The sequence below is a fragment of the Pecten maximus genome, chromosome 13 (assembly GCF_902652985.1).
Source record: "Pecten maximus chromosome 13, xPecMax1.1, whole genome shotgun sequence".
NCBI classification, from domain to species: Eukaryota; Metazoa; Mollusca; class Bivalvia; order Pectinida; family Pectinidae; genus Pecten; species Pecten maximus.
In genome coordinates, this window is record NC_047027.1 from 15122467 (window position 1) to 15143909 (window position 21443).

The 21443-nt window shown below is 34.5% G+C and overlaps 1 protein-coding gene across 4 annotated transcripts; it reads right to left on the minus strand.

Moving 5' to 3' along the window:
- Window positions 1–684: 684 nt before the first annotated feature.
- On the minus strand, window positions 685–21373 carry LOC117340190 (serine/threonine-protein phosphatase 2A 65 kDa regulatory subunit A alpha isoform-like). Of its 4 annotated transcripts, none has more exons than XM_033901951.1 (18): window positions 21243–21373; window positions 20093–20183; window positions 19732–19832; window positions 19187–19328; window positions 18339–18429; window positions 17712–17859; window positions 16613–16768; window positions 15815–15929; window positions 15393–15549; window positions 14674–14773; window positions 13132–13254; window positions 12396–12456; window positions 10285–10439; window positions 9466–9608; window positions 8275–8366; window positions 6169–6201; window positions 3400–3436; window positions 685–2734 (listed from the first exon to the last, which is right to left on the minus strand). In XM_033901951.1, the coding sequence occupies exons 1-16, from the start codon at window positions 21333–21335 to the stop codon at window positions 6170–6172; spliced, it is 1800 nt and encodes a 599-aa protein (XP_033757842.1). In that variant the 5' UTR covers window positions 21336–21373; the 3' UTR covers window positions 685–2734; window positions 3400–3436; window position 6169. The 4 variants fall into 4 exon arrangements, with proteins under 4 accessions (XP_033757842.1, XP_033757841.1, XP_033757843.1 ...); XM_033901950.1 differs by lacking the exon at window positions 6169–6201 and adding an exon at window positions 7457–7471; XM_033901952.1 differs by lacking the exon at window positions 6169–6201 and adding an exon at window positions 7525–7559.
- Between the last annotated feature and the right edge of the window lie 70 nt (window positions 21374–21443).

Consider the following 21443-nt stretch of genomic DNA (forward strand, 5'->3'; position numbering starts at 1 on the left):
ATAATTATGTGGTACTGAATTCTTCCACCAGGACACCACCTAAAACGACTGTCGGTACTGAGGGCGGCAATTCACTTATTTCTATTTAGACTCCTTATTCGAGAATGGAATAGAGCAACTTTGGTTAAAATACAATTTGGTGTTATATTTCTATAATTATCCCACTGTCCTGGAATGACCAAATTATTTTAAATCCATTCATTCAAAAGTTTCAATGATCAAAAATGCTTTGAAAGCAAACTTACCTAAAACTTGTATGCATTGCTATGACCCATCTCTAAGGAATGGGTGTTACATGATAGCATGATTGTATAATTCATCGATGCCCACCAATTATTTACATTCTGATGTGAAGGCAATAATAACCATACCTATAAAACTATAGTTTGGTTTTATTTGTTTAACGTCCTATATGTCCGGTATGTTTGTGTCAAGTCTCCTTGTGATAGGCCGGATTTATAGTGCTACCTCACTGCCAAAGACACCCAGCAGAGGTCTATAGGTGAGAGTCATAAATCACTAGTATACCACCAATGTTCAACATGACTTATCACCAATGAAGATGCCCCCCCGACATTCTGTGCTGGTAATGTTCCCCAGTAAAAATGGACAACAGACACCACACCAGGACAAACTCATCAAACAGTTAAATTTCACACAAAAAATGATAAAAAGTCCACAACATATACTTAAGTTAATTTTATTTAAATATAATGTCCATATTGCTTTTACGACCAGTGTATTCTGAAGCCAATTCCTTTTTCCATCGTTAGTATATAAAGCAGCATTTCTCCTAAGAATTAATCTCATCAGATCAGATATAAAATGTCGCTATCCCGATAACATTAGAATCCCTTCTGTAATGATAAAAGTGGAGATTTGTTTAAAGCATTCTCTTCACCATTGGTTCACAATAGAATTCCATACTGAACTACTTGAACACATCTATCCTATGTGATTTATATTATGGACATTAAACCATATCTTCTGCATAATGACATCGACTATAATTTGTTTCCCCTAAGTAGACTATGCCTTTAATGGGCATGGCTTAGTCATAATCATACACTTACATGGATATAAAACATTTTTGCCATGTCCTTATATGGCTATGACCCATTTCGACATGTCCCTATATGGCTATGACCCATTAATGACATGCCCTTATATGGATTTGACCCATTTTGACATGTCCTTATATGGTCTTAGCCTATTACTTTAGGGGGGAGATACATAACAATTACGACTGCTAACAAAATTCATACCATGTGACACTACCACACATTTTTTTTTCATTTTTTTTTTCCCTTTCATTTTTCCACTTTTTCTCAACCTCAATTACATCTTAAATAGCACTTAAGTTGAGACATATAAAATACATGTAGTAATGTGCAATTTTCATGGATTCTGTTAATGCAAACAAATTAATCATATAATCATCAAAACTGATAGAAATAATATGCATAATTTCAAGTTATTCTATTATTCAACAAATTATACGCAAAATTGACAACTTTGATAACATCTCATACTTTACACAAATAAAGCCTGAACCCCTAGAGCTAATTCACAGATACAATCAATGTTGATATTCAATCCTGAATACTGCTGTTTGATGTTTCTCAAAAAATGACCTGTTAGGATATTTGTAAATGATGTATGGACAGAAAGTGATGTAAATGTAGATATCTATACAATGTCCATACCACTGTGTTGAGACGGTGACGAGGATGTAGATATCTATATATAAAGTTTCCATACAAGGATGTACTATCTCATTGTTATTGTGGCGAAGTGGAAAGAAAAACAAGAAACTACATCAAACAATTAAAATTTATAAATTCCTCATCACAAATAATTTATCAAAATTAGCTAGCTAAATGTCGTCTTCATGAGGAAGCATCTCAAAAAACATTGTATCAATCAATATCTACATTGCATCCCAGAACAGTGAACTAAAACAGTTAAAATTAACTTTTGTTGTCCGTACAAATGTTTACAGAAAAACACTGCTCTTGATTATTAATGATTTTTTTCACACACGTAAACAAACACAATGTAAGTATTATTTCTCTTGTAAAACAGGTTGATGTAAACAGTCTTCATTCAGTTACATAGAAATCTGAACAGGAATCCTGATTTCCTTAGAGGAAGGTGATTATAACATTATCTAGCTCTCAGAAACTCTTGACACTTTAAAGGATTCCTCGGGTGTCTGGTACTGAGAGAGAACAGTACTTATGAGCAAGTGTATGTTAAGTATTAAATCACTATAATCTGTTAGACCAGTATTTACTAGAATCACAATGAAGCAGCTTCTTGGGTCACAAAGGTCACCAGGTCACATGATGTCAAGGTCATTTAAACATCTTGCCGACTCAGAACTTTGATGCTGCAAAAATCCAAATGTTTGCTGGGATTTCAGTTTTCCTTGGTCCAAGGGCTTTAAAATCATTGTTTTGCAGAAACCTGTGACAATTTTTCTCTCATCATAAACTACTGTAGCGTTAAGATCATTGCAGTAACATACATTTCCTATTCAATTATAGTGCAAAGTATACATGTCTTCTTGTCCACTCAAGTCTTTTGTGTGCAGCATCTGTCTGTTTGTCTGCTGTGCAGATGAAACTGATGACAATCGATGGATACAACACGATGTCGGTAAGATTCATGCCAAAGAATTCACAACATCAAACATTGAAGAAACAGCACATAACTTGTTGAAAATTTTTACCTACAAATAAAGAAAACGGGGATAAAAACATTTGATAATCATTTTGATACATTTGAGATTACTTAGCTTAGTAAATTCATAGAAGTAGATTTACCTTTTTTTTTTTTTACAACATACAGTTTTTACAATGAAACAGGCACTACCTACATATTTGTGAGATGTCAGATTAGTTCCTTTTAGATATAATGTACACCATACAAAATTAATCAGGTAATAACAGTAACATATCAGACACAAAGCATTGACTCAGTTAATCTGTTTTGAAGTGTATACTTTTCGCAGGAAGTCGAGGGGTTGGAGCTTTGTGTTGGGCTATCAAGATGTTGAAGTATCGGGAGAATGACTGATCTTGACATTGACTCATGTATATAGAGTATAAAACGAAATGAGAGCTATGATTCTGCATTAAAATTGAATCTAGAGAACGATGGTCTGAGGCATTTTAATACATTAATTACTACTGCTTTATTTAGAGAACTTTTAAAGTAATACAAATAAAGACAACAAATATAGGAAAAAAACGAATAAGGAAAAATTACAGTGTATGATTCAACATTTAAACTTATATGATTGCTACGACATAACAAAGTGTACTACTTACATTTAAATTTACTATATACATTAAAAATTTATCAAATAATCTTTCGTATCAAGCTTGAACTCACCTAATATCTAGATTTGTTTCTTAGCTCAGCTTCAAAGCTGAAAATAGAAAATATGAACATGTTACTACAAATTTCATCACACTGATGAACATCAAGCCATAGAAATTATTTTTAACATTACATTGCATTTATGAATAGTAAAAAGAAATAAAACAGAAACAGAAAGTCTTCAATAATTTTAATATTGTTATCAATTTATGCTGCAGTTTTTGGACCATAGACCTTTAGTGATAAATCACGCAAGGTATCCTAAATCTTCCTCTCACAGAAGGGCCCCATAGTCATAAATTAATCTCAAATTCTAGCTATATACATGTAGTTCAATATTGACTTTATTAAAATAACACGTCTCATAACCAAAATTATATACATTATTGATAATGTATTTTTTACATATATAAAACCATCGTATTTAACTGGTTTAGGAAGTACTAGTACATATTTATGTTAGCTAGCTACCGTTCCATACAATTGAATGGGTCACACTAGATAATTGGGGGACATACAGAGGGAGTCAGAGGGAGGGTTAAACTATTCATGTTCCACATCAAGAACAACCTTCTACAAAGCTACAGTAAGAACTAGGTAAAAACAACAATACATAGACCAAGACAGCATTTGTATTAAAGAATGAATTTCATGTTAACCATATCTTATACTGATGGATATACCAATATAGTTTTTGTTTCAACAAGTCTATTGGGTATTGCTAAAGCAATATTTACGTCCCTTACTGGACCCCACTAAAATTAGTAATAGTGACCTTGACCCAAAAACCCGGATACGTGAAGTTTGCTCAAAATCTCTTAAGGACTGAAACCACAAGAGCACTGACAGATTTTGGTGTTAAGTACCTACATGTATGTACATGGAGAGGAAACCTAAAGCCCCCCCCACCCCCCTGTTTCACCAGACATATAAATTTCAGGGTTATTATGTATATGCAGTCTTTTGTTATGCCACAACAAAAATACAGTCATCAAAACCTCCTGTACCACCAACACATACAGCGTGCACTTATATATATATGTATACATACATTTTAGTTACACCAGCAGTAGCGTGCATTTGTTATATTAAATATAATACATTTTTAGAGTGATGTCACTCTATGATCATCCTCAAGTTAGAAGGATATGTAGGTGAATGTTCCCTCTCAAACTTCTGGTTAACTGATATACCTTAAGTTACATAGATATATAGGTGGAATTCACTCTCCGACTTCTGGTAAACTTTCACCTCGACTTAAACAGATATATATGTGAGTGTTTATATAATAGCTTTATGTTTAGTCCATACCCTGGCTACTGTTAAGAGATTTCAATATGGCCCCTCAAGAGCCATTTTAACCCAGCATACACAGCACAAGGTGACTTAAAACAGGTTCTCTGGTCCTCGGGAGCCAATTAAACTATAGCCCCTCAAGAGCCATTTTAACCCAGCATACACAGCACAAGGTGACTTAAAACAGGTTCTCTGGTCCTCGGGAGCCAATTAAACTATAGCCCCTCAAGAGCCATTTTAACCCAGCATACACAGCACAAGGTGACTTATAACAGGTTCTCTGGTCCTCGGGAGCCAATTAAACTATGTTAATAGGCTAACTACAGAGACAGAGTTGGGTTTGAATCTTGGAAAGTTGAATCTATAAACAATCACCAAGTCCTCAACAAGTCCTAGTGACATAAAACTTCCTGGAATGCTATATTTTAACATACAGTCACAGATTCCCCAAACAGGTAGATTTCAACTCTACTTCAAATTCTAGGGTGTTTAATTAGACTCCACAAGTCAACATTGTGCAAAGACCAAACTTCAAGGCATATCATTTACATACACTATATTTCTAAATCCAAAATGTAAAATTACACATCAATTATATATCTACATGCAGCCTTCTGTATACGTGATCTGAAAGTTTACTCCAAACATAGTATATTAGGTCGGATTGTATTTCTTGAGTTACGACAAATAAAAACTACAGTAAAATTTGCATGTACAGCGCGCAGGTATGTTTTTGAGGTTCATCATTTTGAGGGGAAAAAAACAAAAAACAAAAACTCTTTTTGGGGTTTCTGTTTAACTTGCACGGTAGCTGAGTACTCCAGCATATGAGTAGAGAAATCTGTAAATTATCTAAGCTAGATTCTTACAACAATCTAAAATTCAATGCTGGCAACATTTATGTCCAGCTACCTGTAATATTGTGTATAAGTCTAGTGGCTAATGATAGAATTACAGATTAAGGTTTTACTCTAAACAGCTACAGGAACTATGTGTTTAATCATTGGATTTCACTAGATTGTACGTAATCAATTGATAATTACATAATGTCAGACTTGAGTCGTCAATTACTACTTGACACTATCACTCAGACTTGAGTCGTCAATTACTACTTGACACTATCATGTAATGCACCTGTCTCAATGGTTCTAGTTCTACCAAAGAATTCAAACAGATATCAACTACCACAACGGATTTAACCAATGTATTCGAATTTTCTTGTCTTCATTTATTCTGTGTGATCAAGGTTATGGCAAGAAACAAGTAAATTTAAGTTTATATTATTTAGCCATTTTTTTTTCTTTTTGATCAAATAAGTCATTACACCACAAGAATTTGCTTCTTAACTGTTTTGGTTTCATATTTAGCACCTGAAATAAAAGACAATGTTTCTCGTTAAATGACCTATATGTGTACTATAACTGGACTCATTTTGTGATTCTGTGTGCGATGTCGTACAGAGCGTGAAGAGAAAAGCAATCACACCTTACAAACCATCCGCAGTTCTGATACACGGATCTACAACAACATCCACAACTCCTGTTAAAAACATCGCCATAATGTTCACATAGACACTGGTTATCATTAAAAGCTTAAAATAAATACAGTTTTATCATTATTCTCCTGAAGGAGTCGCTGAAAAGTATATTGTGTGGACAGTTTTATCATTATTTTCCTGAAGGAGTCGCTGAAAAGTATATTGTGTGGACAGTTTTATCATTATTTTCCTGAAGGAGTCGCTGAAAAGTATATTGTGTGTGGACAGCTTTATCATTATTTTCCTGAAGGAGTCGCTGAAATGTATTCAGTCATAATTTATTCAACTCCCTGTTTAAATCATCTCCACAATGTTAACTCTACAGTGGTCACTTATCATCATTTCACTTAATTGAAAGTTTCAAATAACATTCATTGATATTTAACAGAAGCTTCAGCTAAAAGGTATCCACGTGATTACAGCATATATATTGGGCATTAATTAACTGAAATTGTTATTTTTTTTTCATTCAAATTTCACCCCAGGGGTTTCATTGGTCAGAATATAAAATATGTATTCTGTAAGGTATCTGTGATAGGAAAATGTTATCATCTACTGGCTTCTCTTAAAGCACTTATTCTGCTTAGAATTTACGGCAGCTTTTGTTCATCAGATGTCATTGTGAAATATTAGAAATGATATATTAGCATTCAATCCAAACTGGTGAAGAAAATGGACACACAACAGGAAGTGTAGGAAAATGTTAAAGACTTCACAAACTGTTGTAAGTAAGTTATTAGGTATGTTATACACTTAAACCTCCCAGTTATATTATGGAATCTTTACATGTATAACAGATTTGTAAATCTTTTTTTAAATTTTAATACAATTAGTACCAAAGATTCCCACAAAATACTGACTTTTTTCTCAAAACAAATCTCATTATAAATCTTCTTTCAATTTTTTCAAATTTCTAGCCATTACAAAACAGTTTGAAGTTCAAAACTTCATGGTTTAGCCGAGAATAAAATGTTTGAAACACCTGTTTTAACTCATTTAACTGAAGTCAAAATGGGCCTTCATCACTCACATGTTATTTAATGATTTGAGACATTTATAATGGGTGAAAATCACCTTGAATTAAATGGTCCTTGATGAGAAGTCATTGAAGGAAAAAAGTTCATGCCAGACGCCAGGCAGACAACACATTATGGCATTAGCTCACTTGAAATTTGAGCAAGTGACCTAAAAATGCTATGCTGGATGATACCTTGCACCAGGATATAGCTCACTTACCCTTTTGGCCATGAGCTAAAAACCACATCAACAAGTGACATAACCATTGATACACGTACACTCCTTACCTATATTGTCTACTATGACTTCCTATGAAAAAGTACTATTTGGGAAGAAAAAAAAGGACATCACAGTAATGTTTATCTATTAATACATCTGTGCACCAATAGTGTCACCTTTTGGATTAAGGATAAGTTCAAATTAATAACACTTATGACAAGGCCTTTTCTTGTACATTTTAAATAATATGAACTAAAAATAAAACTCTTGAGTGTATGATTCAATACCAATACAATAAATCAAGAGAACACAGAAAACTCATTCCAGGCATTTATTTTAGCCCAATTACCCCCACCAAAAATAGAAATAAAAAGAAAACCGAAGTACAAACAATTACAGTCGCAGAAAATAATTTCAAAAGCTATGCAATAATCTAGCCCTCTATTCAAGCATATTAAGCCCTGAAAATTAGCTATAGCACAATACCTGTTCACTACAGCTCGTTCAAGCTTTAAATAAGGCAGAGAAAAAAGCCCAAGCTCTGCTTAATGTCTTGCTCCTTATTGCCACCAAATCTTTATATACTCAACCCAATGGTTTAATGGACTTTATTTTAAGCCCCCCCACGCCCCTGCCCCTTCCCTCACGCAGCTTAAGTTAAGCACTATGCAAAGCCATTACCCCAATTTAAACATTTCTCAAGTTCTGTTAAAGCTAACTGCATGCATTTAGTCAAGATTTTGGAAATGGTTTATTTTAAGCTGGCAATACACAGATAAATGAACTTTCTAGGACATCTCAATACTAAGGAAACTTACCATCCAATGCCTCCGCAGCATAGTACTTTACATCCATATCTGTATCGGTCTTCAGCTTTTCCAGCGTAGTTTTAACCTGTCCCTGTAGTGTTCTGTGGTACAAAATAGATCACAGGTAACTTTCAACATCTCACGGGTAAATTTCAACATCTCACGGGTAACTTTCAACATCTCACAGGTAACTTTCAACATCTCATGGGTAACTTTCAACATCTCACAGGTAACTTTCAACATCTCACAGGTAACTTTCAACATCTCACCTGTAACTTTCAACATCTCACGGGTAACTTTCAACATCTCACGGGTAACTTTCAACATCTCACGGGAAACTTTCAACATCTCACGGGTAACTTTCAACATCTCACGGGTAACTTTCAACATCTCACATGTAACTTTCAACATCTCACAGGTAACTTTCATAATCTCACGGGTAACTTTCAACATCTCACGGGTAACTTTAAACATCTCACAGGTAACTTTAAACATCTCACAGGTAACTTTCAACATCTCACAGGTAACTTTCAAAATCTCGCAAGTAACTTTCAACATCTCGCGGGTAACTTTCAACATCTCACGGGTAACTTTCAACATCTCACAGGTAACTGTCAACATCTCACGGGTAACTTTCAACATCTCACGGGTAACTTTCAACATCTCACGGGTAACTGTCAACATCTCACGGGTTACTGTCAACATCTCACGGGTAACTTTCAACATCTCACGGGTAACTTTCAACATCTCACGGGTAACTTTCAACATCTCACGGGTAACTTTCAACATCTCACGGTAACTTTCAACATCTCACATGTAACTTTCAACATCTCGCAGATAACTTTCAACATCTCACGGGTAACTTTCAACATCTCGCAGGTAACTTTCAACATCTCACAGGTAACTTTCAACATCTCACGGGTAACTTTCAACATCTCACGGGTAACTTTCAACATCTCACGGGTAACTTTCAACATCTCATGGACAACTTTCAAATATCACCATCTCACATATAATTTTCTACCATCAATAAATGTTTAACATATCATTAATGGGGCTCTAGTATCATGTAGAAATCTAAGAAAAGTTTCCAGTAAAATTTAATCTTTGCTTCTTGTATATTTTCAAATGACCATTTGAATTTCATTTACCATCGATTGGATTCCAGCCATCATTATTTTTCCACTGTTAGCCACTTACGTTTGGTCAAAATGAGGTCCCAATTTTTGAAGACTTTTGGCGACATTGAACCTAACATTGGCAACTGAATCGGTTGCAAGACTGACAATTGTTGGCAAAAGCATCTTGTTTGTAATTTCCGACCCAAGGGCCTCTGATAATAGCTGTAAATAAATGATACACAATAAATCTGAGCTATCAATACATCATTATACAATCTATATTAAATACATCATTATACAATCTATATAAATTACATCATTATACAATCTATATAAATTACATCATAACTTTCAATTATACAAACAATAAAGTATGTAACATATCCTATATTCCATCACCATAACTTTCTTTCATGATAATCAAATGAGGTAAAAATTGTGAGAAATCTATGGTCTTCTACATCTATAAACTGTCTCCTACTCTATACATAGCGAGGAAATAGACTTCAGAACTGGAACATTTCCAGAGAGGTAAACAAGTACTCATTTATTAAAACCATACTATTTTTAAGATTAATACCAATGAAGAGTTTCATTCATTAAAGTACATGGCTTCTATGTAAATAACTTCTTTCACAAATTCATGAGCTGTTAATGATACAATTCCACATGGCAAGGTTTTCTTTAGGGGCTATATCCCAGTAATATATCTACCCAACACGAGAAATCCAGGTTTAGGAACAAGGAACAATTTAAAGATGTGACTTAATGGAATTAATATCAAATAAAAGCTGAAATTTCTTCAGAACCCACAGTGCATTTAATTTTTTTTCTGAAGTCTTCCCGTAGGATATAGATTTTACAGGAATAGTTCTTCCATGAGATTTCAAGTACTTACATTGATACAGAATAAGCATGTTAGTCTGTGTAGGTAGTTAAGATCGCGCGCCATGGAGTTCACTTTAGGTATAACAGTCTGGGTAGCCCAGTCCGAACCAAACTTCTCCACCAACTTCTTAAGGTTCAATGTTGCTGCTTCTCGGATAGCAAACACTGTCAAAGTTCAATTGTCATATTTTGATTTTTAATAGCAATACAGTACTTTTTTTAAAAACAGACACAGCATAAGTTGTCCTCAACATTAAAACTCAGTCTTTGTTAAATTGTTTACAAACCGTATTGGTTTGTAAACAATTTATTATTTTAAGCTAAAAACATTTTGCTTTATTTTTTTCTTCACAAATACCTCTTTAACATAATATCTAAAATTTTTTCTTCTATTTTTAAGGCATTTTTAATACAAACATACATTAATATCTAATAATAATGATTTGGAGTTTTATATACCACTATATTGCAGCAACATAGCCGTCTCAAAATGGTTGACAAATTATGATCCGTAGTTATTGGGCCATTGTAGCGACCCTTTGGTCATGTAGCCCTGCATCCTACCACTAGACCATTGTAAGTAATTTTATGGCTCAATGCGAGTTCATACTTACACTAATATTGATACATTAATTTGGATAATTTACTTTAATGAACAAAAGTGGTAAAAATTGAAAAAACAATTAAGTGATTTTAACATTTTTCTTCACAAGGATGTATCAATAAATTTGACAACCTATTTAAATCTAGATGGTCACTCTCACTGCGTTACATGAACATCTAACAACATCCCATAAGGGGTCACCTCAGGGTGACCTTTTGGATTAGCTAATCAAATTTCTACTTCCAGAATCTTGGAAGTGAATTTTGTATGTCCGAATTAGCATGACTAGAGTACATAGTTTGCATAATGTGTCAATTTGTTTCAAGTCATTTCGTCCCACAAAGCATTTAGCTATATCCATCTGTGCTGAAATGGTTTGCTTCAGATGCATGCTGTGACGAAACGTTTTGCTTCGATGACATTGACAATTTGACAATTCGCCCTGAAAGTTAAATACACACATCTCGAAGGTCATCAGAACGTGACCCCTTATGGGATGTTGCTAGATGTTCATGTAACGTAGTGAGAAAGACCATCTAGATTTTAATTAGATTGTAAATTTGACTGAAGACAACCATCTAACTGCATCCCCGAAACAAAAGTATTTAGGCTAAATAATATCAATTACTTGGTTCTCGGGCTAATTCGTCTAAAAAGAGAGGAGGGAGAGAGTTCATTTTATATTTTGTTCGTGAAAAAACAGATGGACATCTTTATTAATTCATGTTTCAAACCAATCATTATCCATCAACATTCTCTTCAGGTCTGTAATGTAAATATGATAGAAGTTATATAACACAACCAATATGATATTTTATGTTTAGTCTGATGAAGGTAAAAGTGAAGTCATCTAAATTACACTCTTAAATATTATATTGATCGTGTTATATAACTTATCATTATCCATTTTCATATAAACACTTCAAAATGTGGAAAACAATGGTTCTTTGCCTTTGTTTAACATTAATGAACATGTGCTCTAATTTCATGGTTACACCTTGTTGATATAGTAAGAGTAGGGGCTAAAATCTTTCAACTAACCAGACGTCTGTGGTTGAATATAATAGATATTACAGGATAAAGGTTTGGTGATACTTGTGGTCAAACATTCTTCTTCCGAAGAATAATGAAGATTTTTTATTCAACCAGGGAAAATATACGAGACAATGTTGTTTTTTTTACTTCAAGCAGATGAGGGATGGCCTGGGAACTGAGTTATTATTTATTTTTAGCCCTATACTATTGTATTAAAGATTCTATTTTTGCTTTGACACAAGTGAATTGATAACAGTTGTTGAACATGCACCATATAGCACATCTGGGTTTTGACCTTGGAGGAATTGTCAATGTGGTGCAATTGTAACCTATTCCAGTATCTTTTATCTAATTTGATAAACCATAACCATGCTTCTTAATTGTCTCAATAACAGAAAGGTCTGATTGTAGTAAGACTTCAAAATAAATCAGAAATAAACAAAATATCGGTTACATAAGTTCGCACCAGCAACAAAACTTACCATGGTCTACAAGCCAAGTCATACACAGAGAATTCAATTTTTCATCAAAGAATTCAACACCCTGAAAAAGAGAAGGTAACATTTACAAGAATTGTAACTTGGAGTAAAATTATCATTATAAAATAACTAGATCAATATACATTGTATTAAATTGATGTTTTTGTAGGTTTAATTTTTTATAAAAGCTATGAAATTCCCTGGATAAACAAATTTCAGAACAGTACACTGTAAAATTCCAACATTTCACAGTATTACTGAAGTGGATTTTATGCAAAACATACTTTAATCTAGTAATGTTGCTGCACAAAAGTCCTAAAAATCGGTTCTATGAGCACAGCATTTAATCTTAAAGTTTAGAAAACTATGAAACAAAATATACTAGAATATTTTATATCATTTTATGAAATTTTATAAGCCCAAAATTATTCCTGACAATAATACAGATCTCTGATAAAGACCAATTTCATGTTGGAAGTCCAAGGGCTTTTCCAGTAAAAGATGTACCCCACCCCAGGACTCCAGGTTTTGTTTAGGGGTACCACCTATATAATTTATTTGATAAAATACATAGAAGTAATAGGAAGGAAATCCAACGATGGAAAGAAGTGATTTATTTTTGGAGTCCTGGGGTCAGGTAGATATTTTAATGGAATAGCCCTGAACTTATAATATCTGTTTTACATGTTTTTCCCAATAAAACTGGACCAGAAGGACAACGGTTCTTGATGACACTTACCAATTGTCCAGCTAGGAGGGGCATGTACTCTATAATGGCCAGTCTCACTCTCCATTTAGTGTCCTCGGCTAACTCAACAATCGCCGGCAGAAGGCTCTGGGATAACTGTTTGATTCCGATAACCTACAAATATTTGTAATATTTCTAACTTAAAAAGAATTAATTTAATAAAACACAACCGATTCAACTGATTTCCATTCCTTCCAAGAATTACCAGCAAACAAAACAACAGGGATTTCAGTGAGCTTTGTATTGACAACAAAGTTATGCTTATTGTCATCATATAGTTAAGTATTCTGTGTACCAACAAAATTCCAGTGGAATAGATGGGATAGTCTAACTATAGTAAATAGTTCACGCCCGAAGTAGGCCCTGATCGGTTTGGTTTATTTTGTTTAACATCCTATTAACAGTCAGTGTAATTTAAGGATGCGCCACTGACAATAGTCTAACAAAATTATTTTATGTAGTGTAAGCAAATTAATAATATCATCAATCTTTACACACATTGTCATGATGGCACAATGAAAAAGATTCACAATTCGACCTTACTCTTTTTTAAGTACAGTATGTGAGAAAAATAATCAAGCATGGTGCCAAACTCTCTTACATGAGGGTCGAGATATCCCTGTCCATCGCACAGGCCTTTGTAAGATTCTATTATTCTCTCACCCTGGACAGGGGTATCCGCAGTTTTACCGGGGTGAGATTTTCTTATCTCACCCTAGGGAAAAGACAAGCTACACATACTCTTTGAACGTGCTCTTGTTCTCGAAAGGGTGACGTCACTATGGCCTGACCAGGAACGTTTGAATGCTAAATATCAATATTATTCACAAATCAAATCAAATTAAAATAAGTATTAATTATCAGAGTTAACGGAGTGTTTGGTGTTCTTTTTGACAAGCTAATCGGAACTATATTTTGTATGAAATCAACATCATAAGGTGTAAAGCGTCTGCTGCAGCCTTATACATATCACAACTGTTATCCGCTGTCCACCTGTAGTTGTTTACATACGTTTGGATCTGGCTCACACTTCGGAAAACAGGGTAAGAGAAAAATAATCATTCATCCCTTTTTGGGATGAGATAGGGGGATCTCAACCCTCGGAGGGAGATTGTTAAGTTCCCAAACACTCGGCAAGTCTCGTGTTTGGGAGTTTAACAATCTCCCTCCTCGGGTTGAGATCCCTCTATCTCATCCCAAAAAGGGGTGGAAGATTCCATTAGTCTACAACACCAGTCTAACCTGCCTGTCAAAATGTATGGTTTCTAAAAAGACTCCCAAGTTTTGGTAAAAGACAATTTGTTCTGTATTTGCTATTTCACATGGACTGGGTTTTAGAAGGCATCTTACCCAAAAAAAATTTCTTACTTGAAAACTTTCTATAGGGAAATCTTTAATTGCTTTCAGTCACAATAACAAATGAAGGCAGATCTCTGAGTAAACTTGGTCATTTGAAGTAAATCATGAAACAAGTTCAGGTATCTTGAACCATTTTCCAGATACATACTGATCATTCAGCTAACAAAGTCTTACCTCGTTAACACAGTCAAGATTTGAGATGATGTTCAGTCTGACCTCTGGGCATTCATCCTTCAGTTGTGTAAGGAACAGGGGCAACAGATGTTCTATTGTGCTGTAAGTATACCAAACAGTTTGATTGTGATAGACTCCATCTGTACTCATATACAACACTACAATAGATGTTCTACTGTAAGTATACCAAACAGTTTGATTGTGATAGACTCCATCTGTACTCATATACAACACTACAATAGATGTTCTACTGTAAGTATACCAAACAGTTTGATTGTGATAGACTCCATCTGTACTCATATACAACACTACAATAGATGTTCTACTGTAAGTATACCAAACAGTTTGACTGTAATAGACTCCATCTGTACTCATATACAACACTACAATAGATGTTCTATTGTAAGTATACCAAAGAGTTTAATTGTGTGGATTCCATCTGTACTCATATAATACACAACTCTACAATAGATGTTCTACTGTAAGTATACCAAACAGTTTTATTGTGTGGATTCCATCTGGTACTCATATAATACACAACTCTACAATAGATGTTCTACTGTAAGTATACCAAACAGTTTTATTGTGTGGATTCCATCTGGTACTCATATAATACACAACTCTACAATAGATGTTCAATGTAACATCTCTAATACCAAGTTATAGAACATCTCTAACACCATATTATAAAGAGTACGGAACATTTTTTCATTGCTTACTTGTCTTTTCCAAGGATGGGTGAGAGGCCCATGATAACAGAGGCAAGGGCGGACTTGACATGCTGATTGGCGTCAGAAACCAGGTCCTTCACACAGGGTAGGATACTAGTCATTATCACGCTCTCACGTACATCTGGTGACAGGTTCTGACAGAAATCTGTTATAATATACAACAGATATTAATATATATATGGTCCTCCTTACACTGCATTAAATCTGTTCAACTGATGCAAGATAGTTCAAGTTATTCTTCATGACAATCCTTTACAGTTTTAATTAAGATTGGAGCGATTTTTTTAGCAGACTATTATTTATAAAAAAACAATTGTCTTTAATAAAGAAGAATAACTTTTAATATATATCTTAAACTAAAACACATCTACATACTACTGACATGAGACAGTAACATTATGTATACTGACCTTTGACCTTATGAGCCGCGGCAGCTCTGACCTCTGCCTCACAATCCTTCAGTAACCCTTGGAAAGCCTGGACTAGGTCATTCTTTGTAATTTCAGGTCCTACTGCCTTTTGTAGCTGAAAATGTCAAAATCATAAAATGAACTCTTTTTGTACTCGTTCTCAAATCATAACAGGACCTTTCTGAACTCATTCAAATTTTGCTGTGACTCCAACAAGCGGCTGCTTTAAATTCCCACTCATGTGTAAGTTATCACTCATTTGTAACATCTTTTTTTCATGGCAGGCACAAGTTATATGTATTTTTGTTTTATTTTGACGATCAATTTTTTTCAATTGCAGATATTGAATTGTTTTTAAAACTTTGTGTTTTTCTCCTCAACAATGAACCAGAAACCAAAAGTAAAATTTGAGTATGCAATTTTGTTGTCAGTGTAAATAACCAGGCATACACAAGCCGATTTCCAAGCATTAGACAATTGTAACAAATGGATAGGCTTTTAACACATAAAATTACTTATCATTATACTATGTTTAATACTTATTATTTGTTATATACATGTTTCCTTACTCAATTCCTACAAACAAATATGCTAACCATATCACAAGTGTTTTTCACGATGGCTTCAGATGTCACAAAGGAATGTTCCCGTGACATCTCAAGACGTCAAGAAGGAAACAGTAGCATGTTTTTGCGACGTCTCAAGACATCATGAGTACAGAAGGAGTTGAACATCCTGGCAACAGTGGCTGATTACCATAACAACATAGGTCTCAATATTTCAGCAGACACAACTTACTTCAATGAATTTGTCTGCAACCATGTAGCGAACTCTCCAGGACTTGTCCTCAGCTGCTTGTCGTAGTGTAGGCATCACAAACTGATCAGTGTCCTCCGAGGGAAGCAGGGAGGCGATGCTGACACAGGCTTCCACTGCCAATAATCTCACAGAGTCCTGTCATAATACAATGAGCACAGGTGTTAATACAATTCAGGGATAACTTATAGGAGGTCTGGGCCATCCTTAATACAGGTCCTTCCATTTCTTTTTTTTTAAATAATTATCCATTGCTCTCAGCTTTAGGATTCCACTGCATTTCATCATGTCCATGCTAATCCCTAAACTGATTTCTAAGTAGATGTGGTTTTATTCAATCAAGAATAAGTTTAATTTCCATGAATATATTTCAGAGATTAGTTCAACATTCTGTTACCTAAACTCCAACATAAACATGTCCATTTTATATGTCTAACCACAACAGAAATCTTCTCACAGTACATATCTCCCAAATAATTATCATTTTTCTTACACAAAAATTGTAAACTCATATCCATGTTTTAGTTATGAAGTTTCTCAATACAACAGGAAACACAAACCTGTTCATCCTGACACAGTACTGTAATCACCCAGACAACAGGAAACACAAACCTGTTCATCCTGACACAGTACTGTAATCACTCAGACAAGAGGAAACCCAAACCTGTTCATCCTGACACAGTACTGTAATCACTCAGACAAGAGGAAACACAAACCTGTTCATCCTGACACAGTACTGTAATCACTCAGACAACAGGAAACACAAACCTGTTCATCCTGACACAGTACTGTAATCACTCAGACAAGAGGAAACACAAACCTGTTCATCCTGACACAGTACTGTAATCACTCAGACAAGAGGAAACACAAACCTGTTCATCCTGACACAGTACTGTAATCACTCAGGACAAAAGGAAACACAAACCTGTTCATCCTGACACAGTACTCTAATCACTCAGACAACAGGAAACACAAACCTGTCCATCCTGACACAGTACTGTAATCACCCAGACAACAGGAAACACAAACCTGTCCATCCTGACACAGTACTGTAATCACTCGGACAAGAGGAAACACAAACCTGTTCATCCTGAGACAGCACTGTAAACAGAGGTATAAGGTCTCCCTTCAGTTTGTCTGTCTCAACAGCTTTGGCGAATTCTCCAAGCTTTCCGGCACCAGCCCGACGAACCATCGGTGTGTCATCTCCCGCCAGATTTTTAAATTGTCTATGAACAAAAAGTAGTTTTTCTTATGATAAGAGTTTGAGATCAGAATATATTAAGGGAATATGTAAGAAATTAATCATATGGTAGGACTCAGGTATTACCACAATATTAAGAGGTGTAATAATCCATTAGCCTGGGGTCCGGGACTACCAACTTTTCAGGTTGGGCTTGTAAAAATTACAGCCATACCAGCCTAGGACCAGTGCCTTTCTCATGTTTCAGCAGAAAGAGAAACGTTTAAATTCATTCCATTCACTACAGTATCCAAAACACACTTTAAAACCTTTAAATTATAAGCAATAATCTTACCCGATTGTAAATCTGAATAACATGGAGTCATTTGTGCCAAATTGATCACGCAAGACCTCCTGTTATCACAATGATTATCACAGCTTTTCACATGTATGTTAAAAGGGCATATAAACACTACTGTTTGTTGTTAGTAAATCAGAACTAGGATTAAAATAGACACTACTTACAGCCGGAGTTCATCTTTGATGGTATTTGATACTCTCGGATAACACACTGCAAACAGTCCGCACGCTGACGTTCTAGAGGTGAACCAGTCACCTAAAATATAACATTTTGTGTAAGTCTGTATATTTTTCATTTTGGATGATTCCAAGTTTGTCAAAATGGGACAACCATGAGAAATTATTAATTCAAACAGAAGCATTTACTTAGCTATATTACCTTCATCATAAACGCACAAAGAATTCTTTATATTTGGCCGATGCCCCTTCCAACTTAAATATATCATCACACTGGACTCATAGCTGTGCTTGATTTTTTTTAACGATTTGTCCCATATATGTTTCTATTTCTACTGGTATAACCTGGTTAGTTTTGTCGCTTTAATCTTAGCACAAAACAACTTTTAAAAGTCATGTCATTTAATAAACATCTGTGGATAATTTGAATTTGGTTTATAGATTGTCAACAGATTCATAAGAAAAATATTGAGTACATTTGAGATATTTCAGTCTATGTTTTGCAAACGAAAATGAAAAAAAAAGCTGTATGCAAAGCACATGACAAAAAATTCATTCATACATTTAACACCAACACAAATATTTCAGAAATTCCAGCTCAGGATTATGCATTGAATTGACCACTGCATGATTCAATAGAATAACATATATTGTTAAACACTATTTTTTGTCATATTTCGCCTTTTTTCTTTGAGTCTGAAAGAGTTAGGAAAGTATTCCAGGGTTGTCAGTCCCATTTAGACCAACAGGACAATTGTATTATCCAGTTATTGTAACAGTAAATAAAACATGGCCTTTATGATTCTTAGTAGATATCAAAATATGACAAAACACACCTCCAGACAACCGTTTCACAAGTGGAACAAAGTGACTTTCCAGGTCTGCTGGCGAGTGTTGAGCAGCTATGGTACGTAGAGAATCAACAGCCTTGTCACGGACAACAGTCTCTTCTACAGTGGCCAGACTCTCCAGAGGAGGCTGTAATACAGAATACCCACTTAATCATAGAATAATGGGATGTTTATTAATGTACCAATGATGTTAACGTTGATTCCAGAAAATACCTTGTCTCAAATTCTAATCCTAAATGCCTGAAATATTGTAAAATAAATTTACATTTTTGGCTTATAATCGATTAATTTCAAACATTGTAATGTAAGTGATTTTTTAGCTATCATAGAAAAAGTATTTATAGCATAGGAGAATTTCAGAATTTTGGAGAAAGTGAATGAGATTTTCCTAAATAATGCAGTATAGCAAATTCTGTAAATTTCTAACAGCAATTACTTAACAAATTCATAACTTCTTCATATATTTACTTGTTTTTTAGCCCCAGTGGTAGCAAGCAGGGAGTATTAATTTCCTTGACAACAAAACATACCAGAAGATAGTGGACAAACTCTGGTCCTCCCACAAGTGGAGTAAAATTTCCCAGTTGTTCAGCCAAAGCTAACAGCACTTCATCCTCGTCATAGATTGTGTCTACAAATGATAAGCCATCTCATATCATACTTCAGAATTACAAAAAAATGTTGGTTTTGTTTTCGTTAGTCCATTGAAGTTATACAGAAGGACCCTATTTCATTTGAAAAGGGACTCATTTATAAACTACCATGAATACTAAATTATTAATTTATCTATGATTCTTTGCAGAATTGTTGGTTTCTTTGTTATCTTTTTGTGGATTAGGTCATAACCATCAGAAAGTTATCAATGATAAGCTTGAGATAATAGATTTTCACCTGTAAGGAAAGGGATGAGCTCAGTCCTGGTCCTTTCAACACCAAGGGCTAGTGCTATCGTTGATAATTTCTTGATGCTGTTAAGGCGTAACTGCAATACAAAGAAATATTTCAATTATCTAGGTCATATTATCTATCAAATGTCTGTTGCTGTACATGTGTAGTGAAACCGAGTTCAGAAGTCCCTGGTCTGGGTTTCAGTCTGCCCACTGTATTTTTCTTTTCTGTTAAAAATGGACGTATATCGAGAAAAATCCATCTTAATATATATATACCTTAATTCATCAAGTTAAAGATAGTTGGAACTTCAAGGAAGTAATAATTCTACCTTTAAGAGAGTAAGGTAATTGATAATGTTTTGGTGGGCTTTTTTGTTGGTGGTGGGATGGGGGGGTGCAGGTGTCTTATCTGCATCTTTAATATACTGGACATCCTACCACTATAACTAAAAGGAAATTTCCTCCTAGCCCGAGTTAGATTGGTGACCTATTTACATGATAAGTTGTTCTCCATGTGTACTACTTGTGATATCTTTTCAATTTGATGTCACTTACTTCATTTAATGTTCTAAGGATCATTTCTGGAGATGCCTGATATCACTTTAAGACAGACCTGTTCAAATGCTTTTAATATTAATAATAAATGTTGTTTTGGTTTGGCCTTGGAGAATAATCCCAGAATATGCAATCATAATTCAATTAAATCAGTTGAACATCCTCGCTAGATTCTATTTTTGTTCATTGCAATCATTACTTATCAACGTAAAATTATAGATTGAATGACGAAGATAGTGATAACCTATTAATGATTCATATTCAAATACGTGAACAAGTTTATAAATAGACCTTAATCTAGTTAGATGTCGGCCTAAAAATATTTAGTGGATGAAGTCCTTCTACCTTGCTTAAAGAAATCAGAAAGTTATAATTGAAATAAAATTTCAACATGGTCGACATATTTTAATATAAAGAATAATGTGTTAGCAATTAACAGCCAAAACAACACAAATATAGTGAGTTTGTGAGCATGAGACGGCTTGTCAGCCTTGTCATGACAACCTCCAGTTTGGATGCACAATACGCTATTTAACTATTCTTTATGACAACCATGCTTGATCTTGATAAAGGAAAACATCTTGTTTCTCATTCACCTGTACATCTTCGTTCCTTAGCTCGTCAATTAACACAGCTATTGGATAAAGAGAGTCGTCTCCTGAATCTGTCTGAGCCATTTGTGACGCCATCTTGGATTTTGAACAGACACCTTGCGGGGGATTTTTTACTTGAAAAATATAATTTAAATATTCTTGACTTATTCCGAGCTGATACTTTATCAAAATTAACACTTGCAA

Coding starts and splice junctions, on each gene's coding strand:
- LOC117340190 (XM_033901951.1), bottom strand. CDS start 21,335: ATGGCGTCACAAATGGCTCAGACAGATTCAGGAGACGACTCTCTTTAT. Junction 19,329..19,731: donor AGTTTGTCCACTATCTTCTG/GTATGTTTTGTT, acceptor TCTGTATTACAG/CCTCCTCTGGAGAGTCTGGC. Junction 17,860..18,338: donor ATCAAAGATGAACTCCGGCT/GTAAGTAGTGTC, acceptor TTTTGTTCATAG/ACAATTTAAAAATCTGGCGG.